The sequence below is a fragment of the Pristiophorus japonicus genome, chromosome 13, assembly GCF_044704955.1.
Source record: "Pristiophorus japonicus isolate sPriJap1 chromosome 13, sPriJap1.hap1, whole genome shotgun sequence".
Lineage (NCBI taxonomy): Eukaryota > Metazoa > Chordata > Chondrichthyes > Pristiophoridae > Pristiophorus > Pristiophorus japonicus.
In genome coordinates, this window is record NC_091989.1 from 52,258,228 (window position 1) to 52,275,274 (window position 17,047).

Consider the following 17,047-nt stretch of genomic DNA (forward strand, 5'->3'; position numbering starts at 1 on the left):
CATGTGGTAAATATGTTTTTTTATATTTATCTTCAGAACAAGTGGTTGTGACCAAAATGAAAATATTGTCTATGAGATTTACTCATAGAAATGCTATCACATATTGTTGGAACAATGACTCACTTTGTCTTGGCAGTAATCTTTTGTGTGGAACCTTATCGAATGCCTTCTGGATGTCCAAATAAATAACAGGCTGGGAGGCTGCGATACCTGCTTTCTCCCGGCATATTGGTCATCTAGGGACAAAGAAACCCCCATCCTGGGAGTTCTGTACAATAACTGATAATTATACAGTGCCTGTAATGTAATAAAACGTGCCAAGGTGCTTTACTAGAGTGTTATTATAAAAAAGTTGACAGCGAGCCTTATAAGGAGATGTTTGGGCTGGTGACGAACAGTTTGGTCAAAGACATAGGTTTTAAGGAACGTCTTAAAGGAGGAAAGAGAAATAGAGAGGCAAAGGCAATTATAGAGGCAGTATCAGAGCTTAGGACCTAGGCAGCTGAAGGCATGGCCACCGATGGTTGAGCAATTATAGTAATGGATGCTCAAGAGGGTAGAATTTGAGGAATGAAGATATCTCGAGGGTTGGGATGGAGGGGAGGGAGGTGATGGTAGTTGTGGGCTGAAGGAAGTTAGAGATAGGGAGGGGCGAGGCCATGGAGGGATTTGAAAACCAGGATGATAATTTTGAAATCGAGGTGTTGCTTAACTGGGAGCAATGACAGTCAGCGAGCACATGGCTGATGGATGAACGGAACTTGGTGTGAATTAGGACATGGGCAGCCGAGTTTTGGATACCCTCAAGTAGACGTCGGGTACAATGTGGGAAACGATCCAGGAATGCATTGGAATAGTCAAGTGCAGAGGTAACAAACACATAAGTGAGGGTTTCGGCAGCAGATGAATTGAGGCTGGGCCGAGACAGGCAATGTTACGGAGGTGAAAATAGGCGGTATTAATTATGCTGCGGATATGTGGTTGATCATATCTAGGTGACAATTGCAACAACTCTTATATTTGTGGAGATGATGTCCTGATTGTAAGGGTCATAAAATAATTGTATCCTCTCTCCGTTAAAATAATTTTATTGAGTAGACTCGGAAATGTACAGATTTCATTTTTGCAATTTTTGTGGTTGGCTATGTGCAGCAGAAAAGTAAGTTGTTTAACCTGATACACTGCACGTTGAGGCTCTGAGTCTGTAACAGGTTAAATGTTTTCCCTGCTCCATAGAAACTACGTCACCAGGAGTGATACCGATTACCACCACGTCTACCACCAGCTTCGAATATGGTAAGTGACAGCGGTTTTATACCTTGCACCAAGTCTGTCTCCACAAGTGAATTGTTTTCTAACTCCATGTGGTCTGCCATTGAGTCATATATGGTCATACAACACCATCATACAACACCGTCATGGTTCCCGAAATGAGAACAGTGATGCACTGTCTTGTTGAGAATAAGTAGGTATTCAATCCACCTGATTGTGATTGTGGTCTTAATTGCCTTAATGCCTTTTGTTAGAATTTACTTGAGCAAAGGCTTTGCCAATCATGGAAATACATTCATCAACCATCCCCTCCCCTTCTGTTTTTTCTGTATTTGCTATTCTAAGTCAGTGCATTCCTTCGATTACAGAGTCCACAACTGAACCTTTCATCACACGTGACAAATATGTTTTTTTGTATTTATCTTCAGACAAATGGTTGTGACCAAATTGAAAATATTGTCTACAAGCTTTACTCATAAAAATACCATCACATATTGTTGGAAGAATAACTCGCTTTGACTTGCCAATAATCTTTTGTGTAGAACCTTATTGAACGCCTTCTGGATGTCCAAATAAATAACAGGCTGGGAGGCTGCGATACCTGCTTTCTCCCGGCATATTGGTCATCTAGGGACAATGAAAATCCCCATCCTGGGAGTTCCGTACAGCAACGCCTTATATTTATATAGCACCTTTCATCTAATAATACATCCTCATGGGGAGTTTTGCTCGTGCTGTTGGGGAGAGTTTAAATTAGCTTGGCAGGGGGATGGGAACCGGAGAACAAATTCAATCGGGAAGGAAGTAAAGCTGAAATTGGATAGCAAGAGTTTAGAAAGTGAATCTATAAGACAGAAGAAACAAGGATTAGTAAGTAATAATCAAGGAAGTCTTCCTGTGCTAAATGTTATATACTTTAATGCAAAGAGTATAGTGAATAAGGCGGATGAGCCAAGAGGACAAGTGGGAGTATGACATTATAGCCATTACAGAGATATGGCTGAAAGAGGGGCAGGTTTGGCAGCTCAGTATTCCTGGTTACAGAATTTTTAGACAAGACAAAGAAGGATGTAAAAAGGGGGGTGGGGTCACAGTATTGATTAAAAAAACTATTACAGTGGTGAGGAGGGATGATATGTTAGAGGGATCATCAAATGAGGCCATATAGATCGAATTGAAAAATAAAAAAGGGGCGATCACACTTCTGGGCATTTGTTATAGACCCCCAAAGAGTGGGAGAGAGATAGAGGAGCAAATATGTAGGCAAATGTCTGTGGTCCAAAAACCATAGGGTAGTAATAGTAGGGGATTTTAACTATCCTAATATTGATTGGGACAAATAAAGTGTGAAGGGTATAGAGGGTGCGGAATTCTTAAAATGCATTCAAGAGAACTTTTTTAGTCAGTCTGTGACAAGCCCAACATTAGAGGGGACGGTTTTGGAGTTAGTTTTGGGGAATGAAGCTGGGCAGGTGGAAGGGGTATTAGTGGGAGAGCACTTGGGTGCCAGTGACCATAATTCAGTCAGATTCAAGTTAGTTATGGATAAGGACAAAGATAGACCAGGAATAAAAGTCCCAAATTGGGGGAAAGCTAACTTTGCTAAGTTGAGGAATGATTTGACCACAGTGGATTGGAAACAGCTACTTGTGGGTAAATCAGTGTCAGAACAGTGGGAGACATTCAAGGAGGAGATCCGGAAGGCTCATGCTAAGCATGTGCCCTTAAAGAAAAAGGCTGGGAATAACAATTCTAGAGTCCCCTGGATGGTCAAGGGACTTACAGGGGAGGATAAAGAAAAAAGGGAAGCTTATGTCATATACCGACGGCTAAATAATGTAGAATCTTTGGAGGAATATAGAAAGTTCAGAGGTAAAATTAAAAAGGATATTAGGAATGCTAAGAGAGAGCATGAAAAATTCTTGGCAAAGATGTTCTATAAATATACTGAGAACAAGAGGATAACTAAAGAAAGGGTCGGGCCTATTAGGGACCATGAAGGATAATCTTTGTGTGGAGGCGGAAGATGTTGGTATGATTCTTAATGAATACTTTGTGTCAATTTTTACAAAGGAAAGGGGCAATGCGAATACTGCTATCGTGGAGCAGTGTGAAATTCTGGATGAAATAAACATCGTGAGAGAGAAGGTATTAAGGGCTTTAGCTGCTTTGAAAGTAGATAAGTCCCCAGGCAGGGAAATGCATCCCAGGCTGTTGAGCAAAGTAAAAGAGGAAATAACAGAGGCCTTGACCATCATTTTCCAGTCCTCTTTGGATTTGGGCATAGAAACATAGAAACATAGAAAATAGGTGCAGGAGTAGGCCATTCGGCCCTTCTAGCCTGCACCGCCATTCAATGAGTTCATGGCTGAACATGCAACTTCAGTACCCCATTCCTGCTTTCTCACCTTCATCTAACTCCTTTTTGAATATATTTAGTGAATTGGCCTCAACAACTTTCTGTGGTAGAGAATTCCACAGGTTCACCACTCTCTGGGTGAAGAAATTCCTCCTCATCTCGGTCCTAAATGGCTTCTCCCTTATCCTTAGACTGTGTCCCCTGGTTCTGGACTTCCCCAACATTGGGAACATTCTTCCTGCATCTAACCTGTCTAACCCCGTCAGAATTTTAAACGTTTCTATGAGGTCCCCTCTCATTCTTCTGAACTCCAGTGAATACAAGCCCAGTTGATCCAGTCTTTCTTGATAGGTTAGTCCCGCCATCCCGGGAATCAGTCTGGTGAACCTTCGCTGCACTCCCTCAATAGCTAGAATGTCCTTCCTCAGGTTAGGAGACCAAAACTGTACACAATACTCCAGGTGTGGCCTCACCAAGGCCCTGTACAATTGTAGCAACACCTCCCTGCCCTTGTACTCAAATCCCCTCGCTATGAAGGCCAACATGCCATTTGCTTTCTTAACCGCCTGCTGTACCTGCATGCCAACCTTCAATGACTGATGTACCATGACACCCAGGTCTCTTTGCACCTGCCCTTTTCCTAATCTGTCACCATTCAGATAATAGTCTGTCTCTCTGTTTTTACCACCAAAGTGGATAACCTCACATTTATCCACATTATACTTCATCTGCCATGCATTTGCCCACTCACCTAACCTATCCAAGTCGCTCTGCAGCCTCATAGAATCCTCCTTGCAGCTCACACGGCCACCCAACTTAGTGTCATCCGCAAATTTGGAGATACTACATTTAATCCCCTCGTCTAAATCATTAATATACAGTGTAAACAGCTGGGGCCCCAGCACAGAACCTTGCGGTACCCCACTAGTCACTGCCTGCCATTCTGAAAAGTCCCCATTTACTCCTACTCTTTGCTTCCTGTCTGACAACCAGTTCTCAATCCATGTCAGCACACTACCCCCAATCCCATGTGCTTTAACTTTGCACATTAATCTCTTGTGTGGGACCTTGTCGAAAGCCTTCTGAAAGTCCAAATATACCACATCAACTGGTTCTCCCTTGTCCACTCTACTGGAAACATCCTCAAAAAATTCCAGAAGATTTGTCAAGCATGATTTCCCTTTCACAAATCCATGCTGACTTGGACCTATCATATTACCTCTTTCCAAATGCACTGCGATGAAATCCTTAATAATTGATTCCATCATTTTACCCACTACCGATGTCAGGCTGACCGGTCTATAATTCCCTGTTTTCTCTCTCCCTATTTTTTTAAAAAGTGGGGTTACATTGGCTAGCCTCCACTCCATAGGAACTGATCCAGAGTCAATGGAATGTTGGAAAATGACTGTCAATGCATCCACTATTTCCAAGGCCACCTCCTTAAGTACTCTGGGATGCAGTCCATCAGGCCCTGGGGATTTATCGGCCTTCAATCCCATCAATTTCCCCAACACAATTTCCCGACTAATAAGGATTTCCCTCAGTTCCTCCTCCTTACTAGACCCTCCGACCCCTTTTATATCCGGAAGGTTGTTTGTGTCCTCCTCAGTGAATACCGAACCAAAGTACTTGTTCAATTGGTCTGCCATTTCTTTGTTCCCCGTTATGACTTCCCCTGATTCTGACTGCAGGGGACCTACGTTTGTCTTTACTAACCTTTTTCTCTTTACATATCTATAGAAACTTTTGCAATCCGTCTTAATGTTCCCTGCAAGCTTCTTCTCGTACTCCATTTTCCCTGCCCTAATCAAACCCTTTGTCCTCCTCTGCTGAGTTCTAAATTTCTCCCAGTCCCCGGGTTCTCTGCTATTTCTGGCCAATTTGTATGCCACTTCCTTGGCTTTAATGCTAACCCTGATTTCCCTTGATAGCCACGGTTGAGCCACCTTCCCTTTTTTATTTTTACGACAGACAGGAATGTACAATTGTTGTAGTTCATCCATGCGGTCTCTAAATGTCTGCCATGCCCATCCACAGTCAACCCCTTCAGTATCATTCGCCAATCTATCCTAGCCAATTCACGCCTCATACCTTCAAAGTAACCCTTCTTTAAGTTCTGGACCATGGTCTCTGAATTAACTGTTTCATTCTCCATCCTAATGCAGAATTCCACCATATTATGGTCACTCTTCCCCAAGGGGCCTCGCACAACGAGATTGCTAATTAATCCTCTCTCATTACACAACACCCAGTCTAAGATGGCCTCCCCCCTAGTTGGTTCCTCGACATATTGGTCTAAAAATCCATCCCTTATGCACTCCAGGAAATCCTCCTCTACCGTATTGCTTCCAGTTTGGTTAACCCAATCTATGTGCATATTAAAGTCACCATTATAACTGCTGCACCTTTATTGCACGCACCCCTAATTTCATGTTTGATGCCCTCCCCAACATCACTACTACTGTTTGGAGGTCTGTACACAACTCCCACTAACGTTTTTTGTCCTTTGGTATTCTGCAGCTCTACCCATATAGATTCCACATCATCCAAGCTAATGTCCTTCCGAACTATTGCCTTAATTTGCTCCTTAACCAGCAATGCTACCCCACCTCCTTTTCCTTTTATTCTATCTTTCCTGAATGTTGAATACCCCTGGATGTTGAGTTCCCAGCCCTGATCATCCTGGAGCCACGTCTCCGTAATCCCAATCACATCATATTTGTTAACATCTATTTGCACAGTTAATTCATCCACTTTATTGCGGATACTCCTTGCATTAAGACACAAAGCCTTCAGGCTTGTTCTTTTAACACCCTTTGTCCTTTTAGAATTTTGCTGTACAGTGGCCCCCCTGTTGTTCTTTGCCTTGGGTTTCTCTGCCCTCCACTTTTCCTCATCTCCTTTCTGTCTTTTGCTTTTGCCTCGTTTTTGTTTCCCTCTGTCTCCCTGCATTGGTTCCCATCCCCCTGCCATATCAGTTTAAATCCTCCCCAACAGCACTAGCAAACACTCCCCCTAGGACATTGGTTCCGGTCCTGCCCAGGTGCAGACCGTCCAGTTTGTACTGGTCCCACCTCCCCCAGAAACGGTTCCAATGCCCCAGGAATTTGAATCCCTCCCTGTTGCACCACTGCTCAAGCCACGTATTCATCTGCGCTATCCTGCGATTCCTACTCTGACTATCACGTGGCACTGGTAGCATAATGCCAGAGGACTGGAGGACTGCTAATGTGGTATCCTTGTTTAAGAAGGGAGAAAGGGATAGGTCGAGTAATTACAGGCTTGTCAGCCCAATCTCAGTGGTGGGAAAATTATTGGAAAAATCATGAAAGACAAGATAAATATACATTTAGAAAGGCAAGTTAATTAGGGATAGTCAGCATAGATTTGTTAAGGGAAGATCGTGTTTGGCTAACCTGATTGAATTTTTTGAGGAGGTAACCAGGAGGGTTGATGAGGGTAGTGCGTACATTGTAGTGTATATGGACTTTAGCAAAGCTTTTGATAAGGTCCCACAAGGTAGACTGGTCACGAAGGTTGAAGTCCATGGGATCCAGGGCAAAGTGGCGAGTTGGATCCAAAATTAGCTTAGAGGTAGGAAGCAAAGAGAATTGGTTGATGGATGTTTGTGTGACTGGAATGATGTTTCCAGTGGGGTTCTGCGGGGCTCAGTACTGGGTCCCTTGCTTTTTGTGGTATACATCAATGATCTAGATTTGAATATAGGGAATATGATTAAGAAGTTTTCAGATGACACTAAAATTGGCTGTGTGGTTGCTAATGAAGAGGAAAGTCATGGACTGCAGGAGGATATCAATCTACTGGTCAGGTGGGCAGAACAGTGGCAAATTGAATTTAATTCAGAGCAGTGTGTGGTAATGCACTTGGGGATGGCTAATAAGGAAAGGCTATACAAATTAAACGGTAGGCCACATAAAAGTGTAGATGAACAAAGGGACCTTGGAGTGCTTGTCCATAGATCCCTAAAAGTAGCAGGCCAGGTGGATAAGGTGGTTAAAAAGGCATCTGGAATGCTTGCCTTTATTGGCCGAGGCACAGAATATAAGAGCAGGGAGGTTATGCTTAAACTGGTTAGGCCACAGTTGGAGTATTGCATGCAGTTCTGATCACTATTATAGGAAGGTCGTGATTGCACTAGAGAGGGTGCAGATGAGATTTATTAGCATGCTGCCTGGAATGGAGAATCTTAGCTATGAGGACAGATTGGATAGGCTGGGTTTGTTCTCATTGGAACAGAGGAGGCTGAGTGGAGACCTTATTGAAGTGTATAAAATTTTGAGGGGCCTATTTCCCTTGGTGGAGGGGTCAATTACGAGGGGGCATAGTTTTAAGGTGGTTGGTGGAAGGTTTAGTGGGGATTTGAGGGGAGGCTTCTTCATGCAGAGGGTTGTGGGGATCTGGAACTCAAAGCCTGGAAGGGTGGTAAATGCAGAAACCCTCACCACTTTTAAATGATGCTTGGATGGACACAGGTCCCGAACTAAATCTTGAAATGTGGAAGATGCCTGTGCATGGATTTTTTTTAACATGCGGTGGCCGTTGCACACCAGTCACCACACGGGCTTGACAGAGCTGGGTCTTGGTGCAGTGGCAAAGGTTATCCAAGACGACTGAAGACCTGCTCTGCTGCACGAACCTAGTGCGCACAGATCTCGCAGTGTGGGCTGGCCTGTGCTGACCCTGGGCCCTCGGCTCTTCTGGGCCCCAAACCCGCGCCTCTCCTGCGCCCCGATCACGTCCCTCTTTCTCTCTCTCCCCCCCACCCTCCCCCGCAAGCTCCTTCTCTCTCTCCCCCTTCCCCCCCCAGGCTCTCTCTCTTCTAGCTCTCTCTCGCCAAGCTCTCTCTCTCCCCCCCCAAACTCTCTCCCCCAAGCTCTCTCTCTTCCCCCTAGCTCCCTCTCACTCTCCAATCCCCCCTCCACCGCAAGCTCTCTCTCTCTCTCCTGCCCCCAAGCTCCGTCTCTCTCTCGCACCAAGCTCTCTCTCTCCCCAAGCTCTCGCTCTCCCTCCCCCAAGCTCGCTCTCTCTCTCCTCTCCCCCCCCAAGCTCTCTCTCTCTCTCTACCCCCCCAAACTTTCTCCCCCTCCCCCAAGCTCTCTCTCTCCCCTCCAAGCTCTCTCTCTCTTCCCCCCCACCCCAAGATCTCTCTCTCTCTCTCTCTCTCTCCCCCTCCAGGCTCGCTCTCTAACCCCCGAACTCTCTCTTTACTACCCCCCCCTCCGCCCAAGCTCTCTTCCCACCGCCCCGTGCACTACCCCCTCTAGGCAGATGCTTGCGGCGCTGCAGGTGGCGGGGCCCAGTCGGGGCTTGGTGCTGCGGGTGGCTCGGAGGCTCGGAGGCTCGGCGGATGTTGGATGGATTGGAGGCAATGTGGTGTTGGACACATGCGCAGAAAAGGGGTGGTGGGAATTGCGCTTGGGGGGGGGAGGGGGGGCATGGGCGGAGTCGGTGATATTTGTCCTAACTCTCAATTCTTAGTACAAAGAGTTACTCCGTTCATTTTTACACCTCAAATTTTCCTTTCTAATTGTTTGCTTTGGAAATGTTTGTATCAGTGGTCATTAAGTTGTAACTTGCCTGCATTTGCTTCACTGCATTTCTAGATAGTGTTTCACTAGCTGCTGAACATTCAGGACTGACTTCATTGGGACCAGAAAATGTAGCCTAATGACCTTTCATGAAGCTTGTTAAGAAAACAATAACCGGGATATATTGCTTTTTGCTAAATTGTTGGTCATATGGCTTTAAATGCTTTACTGGTCTTGATTTCGTGTTGAGAATAATGGCAAGGCTAACAGTGCTCTCGTTATTCTGGAGTAAATCCGAAGTCCACACATGCATTTAAACACGGAAATCCAGAAGTTGCTGTCCGATTTGCCCTGCTCCTCCACAAGCTTCGCTACACCGAGAGACACGGCATTGAAATCCATGGAAGGGCGTGAAGTTGCTGTACTTACCCACCAGTTACTAAAAGAAGTTACCCACCAAACACAGCAGTTAGGGCCTGTGCATTCAGGTGTAAGTGAGTTTTTAACGGTGTGATAAATCATAATTACTGCCAAACAACCTCTCTGGCCCTTTTATTTTATAAGCGTGGAGTGAAATTCTTTCAGAATTCAATTAGTGTTGGCGATTTAAAAAAATTTAAATAAAATAAACTAAACTGATTTTTAAAAATGGTTTCTTTCTGTCAGCAAGTGAGCCCCTGAAAACGTCTGTGGGCAGCTGTAAGCGCAGTTCCATTGTCGTTCACCGCAAAATTCTGGCCAATGCCTTTTGTTAGAATTTACTTGAGCAAAGGCTCTGCCATTCATGGAAATATATTTATCAAGGAACCGCTTCCCTTCTGGTTTGTCTATATTTGCTATTGTAATTCTCGGTGTTTCCCTTCCTTTACAGAATCAACTACAGAAGTAGTGACAGAACCTACAACTGAACCTTTCACCACACCTGGTAAATAATGGTATTTTACATTTATCTTCAGAACAAGTGATTATGACAAACGTGAAACATTTTTGCCTGAGATTGAGCAAGGTATTGTCTTCTTTAATTCTGTCATGGGACGCAATGGATTAAAAAATATAGCTTCACCCATATTGTTGGAAAAATCAGTCACTTTGTCCAAGACAACTGTCCAAAAAAAGGGACCAAACCATTCATTTTAATTAGAAACATTTTTTTGGATTTGTTGGAAAATACGTTCTTGTGTTTGTCGATTTAAAAAGAAAAAATAGTTATCTAAATTGGTTTGGTCATGGTCACTTTTGTGAAGTTAGTTCTCAGGTTTTTTTTCAAATTTTAGATATTGTCTGTAGTTTTCAAAAAGAGATAGGCAGGAAATAGGTGATAAGAAATTCAAAAAGAAAACTGCTATATAATATTTGTCACAGTTTAGCACAGCAGTTGCAAACTATTATTTGCAACTACATGCAGAGTTAGCTAAGCTTAGCAACTACTGCAAAAATTGGTGGTGTTGTTGCTACAATTTGTTCTCTTACTATTTAATAAATTTGTTTGACAGCTAAGTCTAAGTCAAAGTTTAGTGTAGTGTAGTGTTGCCTTCAGAAGATGAGGAGAATCATGTGATAAAATCAATAGCTGAGCTAAGCTAAAGAGAGATAATTTTCTTGAACGTATCAGAAATTCACTTGCACTTATCATTCTCATCACATGTCTGAATGTGATTGCCAATACACTGTCAGTATTGAACAGATTTGTACTAGAAACATAGAAACATAGAAAATAGGTGCAGGAGTAGGCCATTCGGCCCTTCGAGCCTGCACCACCATTCAATGAGATCATGGTTGACCATTCACCTCAGTACCCCTTTCCTGCTTTCTCTCCATACCCCTTGATCCCTTTAGCCGTAAGGACCACATCTAACTCCCTCTTGAATATATCCAACGAACTGGCATCAACAACTTTATGCGGTAGAGAATTCCACAGGTTAACAACTCTCTGAGTGAAGAAGTTTCTCCTCATCTCAGTTCTAAATGGCCTACCCCTTATCCTTAAACTGTGACCCCTGGTTCTGGACTTCCCCAACATCAGGAACATTCTTCCTGCATCTAACCTGTCCAGTCCCGACAGAATTTTATATGTTTATATGAGATCCCATCTCATTCTTCTAAATTCCAGCGAATATAAGCCTAGTCGATCCAGTCTTTCTTCATATGTCAGTCCTGCCATCCCGGGAATCAGTCTGGTGAACCTTCACTGCACTCCCTCTATAGCAAGAATGTCCTTCCTCAGATAAGGAGACCAAAACTGCATACAATACTCAAGGTGTGGTCTCACCAAGGCCCTGTACATCTGCAAAAAGAGCTCCCTGCTCCTATACTCAAATCCCCTCGTTATGAAGGCCAACATGCCATTTGCCTTCTTCACCGCCTGCTGTACCTGCATGCCAACTTTCAATGACTGATGTACCATGACACCCAGGTCTCGTCTCCCCTTTTCCTAATCTGCCTCCAATCAGAAATTATTCTGCCTTCATGTTTTTGCCACCAAAATGGATAACCTCACATTTATCCACATTATACTGCATCTGCCATGCATTTGCCCACTCACCTCACCTGTCCAAGTCACCCTGCAGCCTCTTAGCATCCTTCTCCCAGCTCACACCGCCACCCTGCTTAGTGTCGTCTGCAAACTTGGAGATATTGCACTCAATTCCTTCATTTAAATCATTGATGTATATTGTAAATAGCTGGGGTCCCAGCACTGAGCCCTGCGGCATCCCACTAGTCACTGCCTGCCATTCTGAGAAGGACCCGTTTATCCCTACTCATTGCTTCCTATCTGCCAACCAGTTCTCTATCCACGTCAATACATTACCCCCAATACCATGTGCTTTGATTTTGCACACTAATCTCTTGTGTGGGACCTTGTCAAAAGCCTTTTGAAAGTCAAAATACACCACATCCACTGGTTCCCCCTTGTCCACTCTTCTAGTTACATCCTCAAAAAATTCTAGAAGATTTGTCAAGCATAATTTCCATTTCATAAATCCATGCTAACGTGGACAGATCCTGTTACTGTTATCCAAATGAGCTGCTATTTCATCTTTAATAATTGATTCCAACATTTTTCCCACTACTGATGTCAGGCTAACCGGTCTATAATTCATCGTTTTCTCTCTCCCTCCTTTTTTAAAAAGTGGTTACATTAGCTACCCTCCAGTCCATAGGAACTGATCCAGAGTCAATAGACTGTTGGAAAATGATCACCAATGCATCCACTATTTCTAGGGCCACTTCCTTAAGTACTCTGGGATATAGACTTTCAGACCCTGGGGATTTATCGGCCTTCAATCCCATCAATTTCCCTAACACAATTTCTTGACTAATAAGAATTTCCTTCAGTTCCTCTTTCACATTAGACCTTCGGTCCCCTAGTATTTCCGGAAGGTTATATGTGTCTTCCTTCATGAAGACAGAACCGAAGTATTTGTTCAATTGGTCTGCCATTTCTTTGTTCCCCATTCACCTGATTCTGGCTGCAAGGGACCTACGTTTGTCTTCACTAATCTTTTTCTCTTCACATATCTATGGAAGCTTTTGCAGTCAGTTTTTATGTTCCCAGCAAGCTTCCTCTCATACTCTATTTTCCCGCTCCTAATTAAACCCTTTGTTCTCCTCTGCTGAATTCTAAATTTCTCCCAGTCCTCAGGTTTGCTGCTTTTTCTGGCTAATTTATAGGCCTCTTCCTTGGACTTAACACTATCCCTAATTTCCCTTGTTAGCCATGGTTGAGCCACCTTCCCCGTTTTATTTTTACTCCAGACAGGGATGTACAATCGTTGAAGTTCATCCATGTGATCTTTAAGTGTTTGCTGTTGCCTATCCACACAACCCTTTAAGTATCATTCGCCAGTCTATTCTAGCCAATTCACGTCTCATACCATCGAAGTTACCTTTCCTTAAGTTCAGGACCCTAGTCTCTGAATTAACTGTGTCACTCTCCATCTTAATAAAGAATTCTACCATATTATGGTCACTCTTCCCCAAAAGGGGTCTTGCACAACAAGATTGCTAATTAGTCCTTTTTCATTACACATCACCCAGTCTAGAATGGCCAGCCCTCTAGTTGGTTCCTCAACCTATTGGTCCAGAAAACCATCCCTAATACACTCCAGGAAATCCTCCTACCAGTTTGGTTAGCCCAATCTATACGTAGATTAAAGTCACCCATGATAACTGCTGTACCTTTATTGCACACATCCCTAATTTCTTGTTTGATGCTTATTGTCATGTTTGTAACCTTCACCTAACTGTAACCTTATGTAACAACACTGTACACTGTATACACTTGAGAAATGCACACCTTGACCACAGGGGGTGAACTTGTGGGAGACATTCCTCACCTGGTCATCCAGGTATATAAAGGGAGGTCCCACGCAGGGTCATCACTTCTTGGTCCTGTGAATAAAGGTACAGGTCACAGAGTGACCTTGTCTCCAGTATGTGCCTCGTGTTGATTTGCTGTAGTGTGTAAGGACACAACACTTATACCCTTAAGAACGGGATTGAGACTTCCCACACTCATTTACACAGGCTCCTTACAGTCAGAGAGAAATTAGACTTCCTTCCACCTCAGTCTGGGCCAGATTGAAAACCAGGTTCTAGAGGTGAAAGGCAAGCATTCTATCTCATTATGTCACCTGACATCCATCTGAATTTCTGATCAAATGTTTATTTGTTTATGACTAAGTTGATAAGCTCATCTCCTTTTATTTCACAGAAGTGTTTTGCAATGGTGAATGGTCTGGCTGGTTTAATGAAAATACACCATCTATGGTAAACAAAGGAGATTCTGAATTATTGGAGCCAATGCGCAATTCACTGTGTCCATTCTCCCCTTATAAAATAAGTGACATTGATTGTGAAGCTGTCAAGTTCCCACAACGCCCAATAAGTGAAACAAAGGACAACGTTACTTGTGATATAAACAAAGGACTGATTTGCAATCACAATGAACAGAATCCCGAGAATCACCTCACGTGTTTAGACTACAGAATTAGAGTGTGCTGTGAGCAAGCAATCACAACATCAATTACTCCAACAACTACTATACCCACAGTAATGCATACAACTTCTGAGCCCATGATAATTCCTTTCACAGAACCACCTCTAGAATCATGTCTGTGCAACGTAAAGCCACCAAGGAAGGTAAGCAAATTTGACTCAATTCGTATAACATGATAGTACAGTATATTCAATTAACACTTGTGTCATTCAAAATAATTCACCAGATTTAGTCATTTTGATCATCTTCAGTACATATGAAACAGGTTAAAGGTTTTTAGTTTAAAATTACCCAATGGCTGGTGAGTTTCCCTACAAAAAATAGTCAGAATAATTTATTATGTGAAATGGTTTGAAAATTTCTGATGTGATAAGGCACTACAGAAATATAAGTATTATTATATTCGCCTTGTGATAAAATATTGTAGCCATTTTGATAGGCATTCAGAGAATCTCCATCGCTTGGTCTTAGACTTATTCAAGTATAAAGCCATACGGAGCACTAGACTGGACAAGAATGGCATCAGAGAGATGGAGCCAGCTCTTTAAAGTTTATGGTCAAAGCAGAATAGTAACTGGGTCTAGCCATTAAGTCATATTTAACGCTTTATTCCAGAAACATAAGAAGTGTTGCACTTCAGCATTCTGAATCAATCCAGAAAATACATACACACTTCCAATAGCAAGTCTCACCCACTGGGAGCACACATTGGACAGGTCAGTTTGTACTCTTAACAATTGTCCAAAGTTAAATTATGGACAGTGTGCATTGGAATGTCTGATATGCATTCCAGGTGGTCAAGGCTCCCCACCATAGATGGTGTAGAATGATCCCTAGAATGTCAGTAATACTGCATCCATGAGGCTCCAACAGGTAACTGCCCAAGTCAATTCAGTATGTTCATATAGATACTGCACCTGTGATACCAGAAACCAAGGTTCAGCCCACAACATTCTAATTTCCCTTTAAAATATTTGTATGATTTCATAAATCCTATTTTCATATCTATAGTCGCAGAATGAAATTGTGCATTGTTAATATCACATTTCCACAGTACCACTTTATGCTACAATGTAGCACAGGATCACCAACTAACTCTCTTGTACTAAAACAAAGCAAACCAAAGATATTAACAATTACGAAGAAACACTATCAAACAGACAGAAAAATCAAATAAGAGCCAATAAAATATATACTTTATTTCTATCTATCCTTTCTCTCTCCCAACTTACACTTAATGGGCCCAAATTCCCCCAGCCGCTTTGAGCGACGTAGTTAGACGTGGTGTGCTGACATCGTGGTGGAGAAAACACGCCGAAAACTTACCGGGATAATTTGGCCACTCCTGGATCCCTGTGGTCTCGTGGCATGGCGCTGCGAAACCTGCGGGAGGCGAGGCTTGGGTCGTGCTTGCTCAGCGCAGCCGGCAGGGGGGCAGGGCTTGGGCCCAGCGTGTCTATGAGTGCTGGCAGGGGGACGCATTTCCGTTTGTGCGTGTGCACATGCGCAATGCACGTTGAAGCGTGCGCACATGCGCAATGGACCAGGAACTTTGGCAATTGGCCATTTAAAGGGAGAGTGTCCTCAGTGCATCAGCAGCATTGGCAGTGAGCCATATTGGAAGGTAAGGTGTTAATATTGATTTTTGGGTGGCTGAGGGAGTGGAAAGGAGTGCAGATCACCTGAGTGTGAATCCGATACACCAATGACGCAAGAGCATGCAATAGGAATGAAGAACCTCTTGCAGAACAAGAAGATAATCCTGAACATCCTGAAGATCAACAAGAAGATCCAGATGCGTCCGCTCCAGACCAAGGCGGGCGGGGGGAGGAGGGGTCCATGGATTTTTGTTTACGGGAAAATGCTGATCATGATATGGATCAGTTCATGGTACAGGGCATCACTTTGCCAGACACCTCCATGAGCTCTGCCATGACATTCCTTGGTTTCACACCTTCCGAGGTTGCAGGTCCCAGTGGCGGTGGTGGAATGCAGGTTGGAACACCCAGGGTCCCACCATCCCAGCCTGTGCCTCTCACTGGAGGGGTGCCACTAGGCAGACCCATGGCGAGGGGAAGGAGAAGCAGACTAGTCTCTCCTGAGATACAGCCTTCATCAGATGTACATCAGGTTATGCCATTGGGTGAGGAGACCAATACCCTTACCCAATCACTCGTGGCCACCGTCAATGGAGTGCGTGATGAGGTTGCGACACTGTCGGGAGAAATATCAGCACTGAGACGGGAACTGAGGGCGGGCATGTCAGAGGGAGTGCAAATGATGGCAGAGGCCATGAGGGAGCTAGCTGCTGCAATAAGGGTACACAGGCCTGTCAATCAAATGCCACTGCCACTGCAATCCCCGCACCAGACTCTGTGAGACCCAAGCCAGGCCCCCAGCCACCACCCCCCCCGCCCCACCACCATCCCCGCCCCTATCTCCAAGTTGGTCCCGCTCCCCCGCCCCTAGCCCTGGCCAAAGGGCTTGCCGGTCCGCTCCTCCGCCCCTAGCCATGGCCGAAGGGCCTCCTCCCTCCCGATCCCCGCACCTAACTATACCGAAAGGCTTCCTCCGGCCCCCCCGCCTCTCTGCCCCTCTCTCTGACCTCTCCTGCTGCTGCTGTCCGGGCATCTGCTGCATTTACCTGCGCCGATTTCCTTACCTGCGCCGATTTCCTTAATTCTCCAGAAGGTTTTTCTGCAGAGGCCATTTACACTGGCCTAAGAAGAACTGGAGTAACTCTCAGCTGGCCAAACTTCCCTAATTGGCCAGAATTGGCACGGGTCGCAGGTTATGCCCCCTTTGGCTGAAAAAAACGTACCTAAAAAAAACGTAACTAACTGAGTTACGCTGGTGCAAATTGAT

At 44.2% G+C, this 17,047-nt stretch overlaps 1 protein-coding gene across 14 annotated transcripts in view; it reads left to right on the top strand.

Moving 5' to 3' along the window:
- LOC139278563 (mucin-2-like) overlaps positions 1-17,047 on the top strand; it is a 188,963-nt gene that overhangs the window by 133,404 nt on the left and 38,512 nt on the right. For 11 of the 14 annotated variants that reach the window (XM_070897470.1, XM_070897475.1, XM_070897477.1 and 8 more), the window contains 3 exons: positions 1,237-1,296; positions 10,055-10,108; positions 13,898-14,325. In XM_070897470.1, coding sequence (XP_070753571.1) covers positions 1,237-1,296; positions 10,055-10,108; positions 13,898-14,325 — 542 coding nt within the window. The remainder of the gene's footprint in view (positions 1-1,236; positions 1,297-10,054; positions 10,109-13,897; positions 14,326-17,047) is intronic. The other 3 variants (XM_070897474.1, XM_070897483.1, XM_070897479.1) reach the window with 2 other exon arrangements.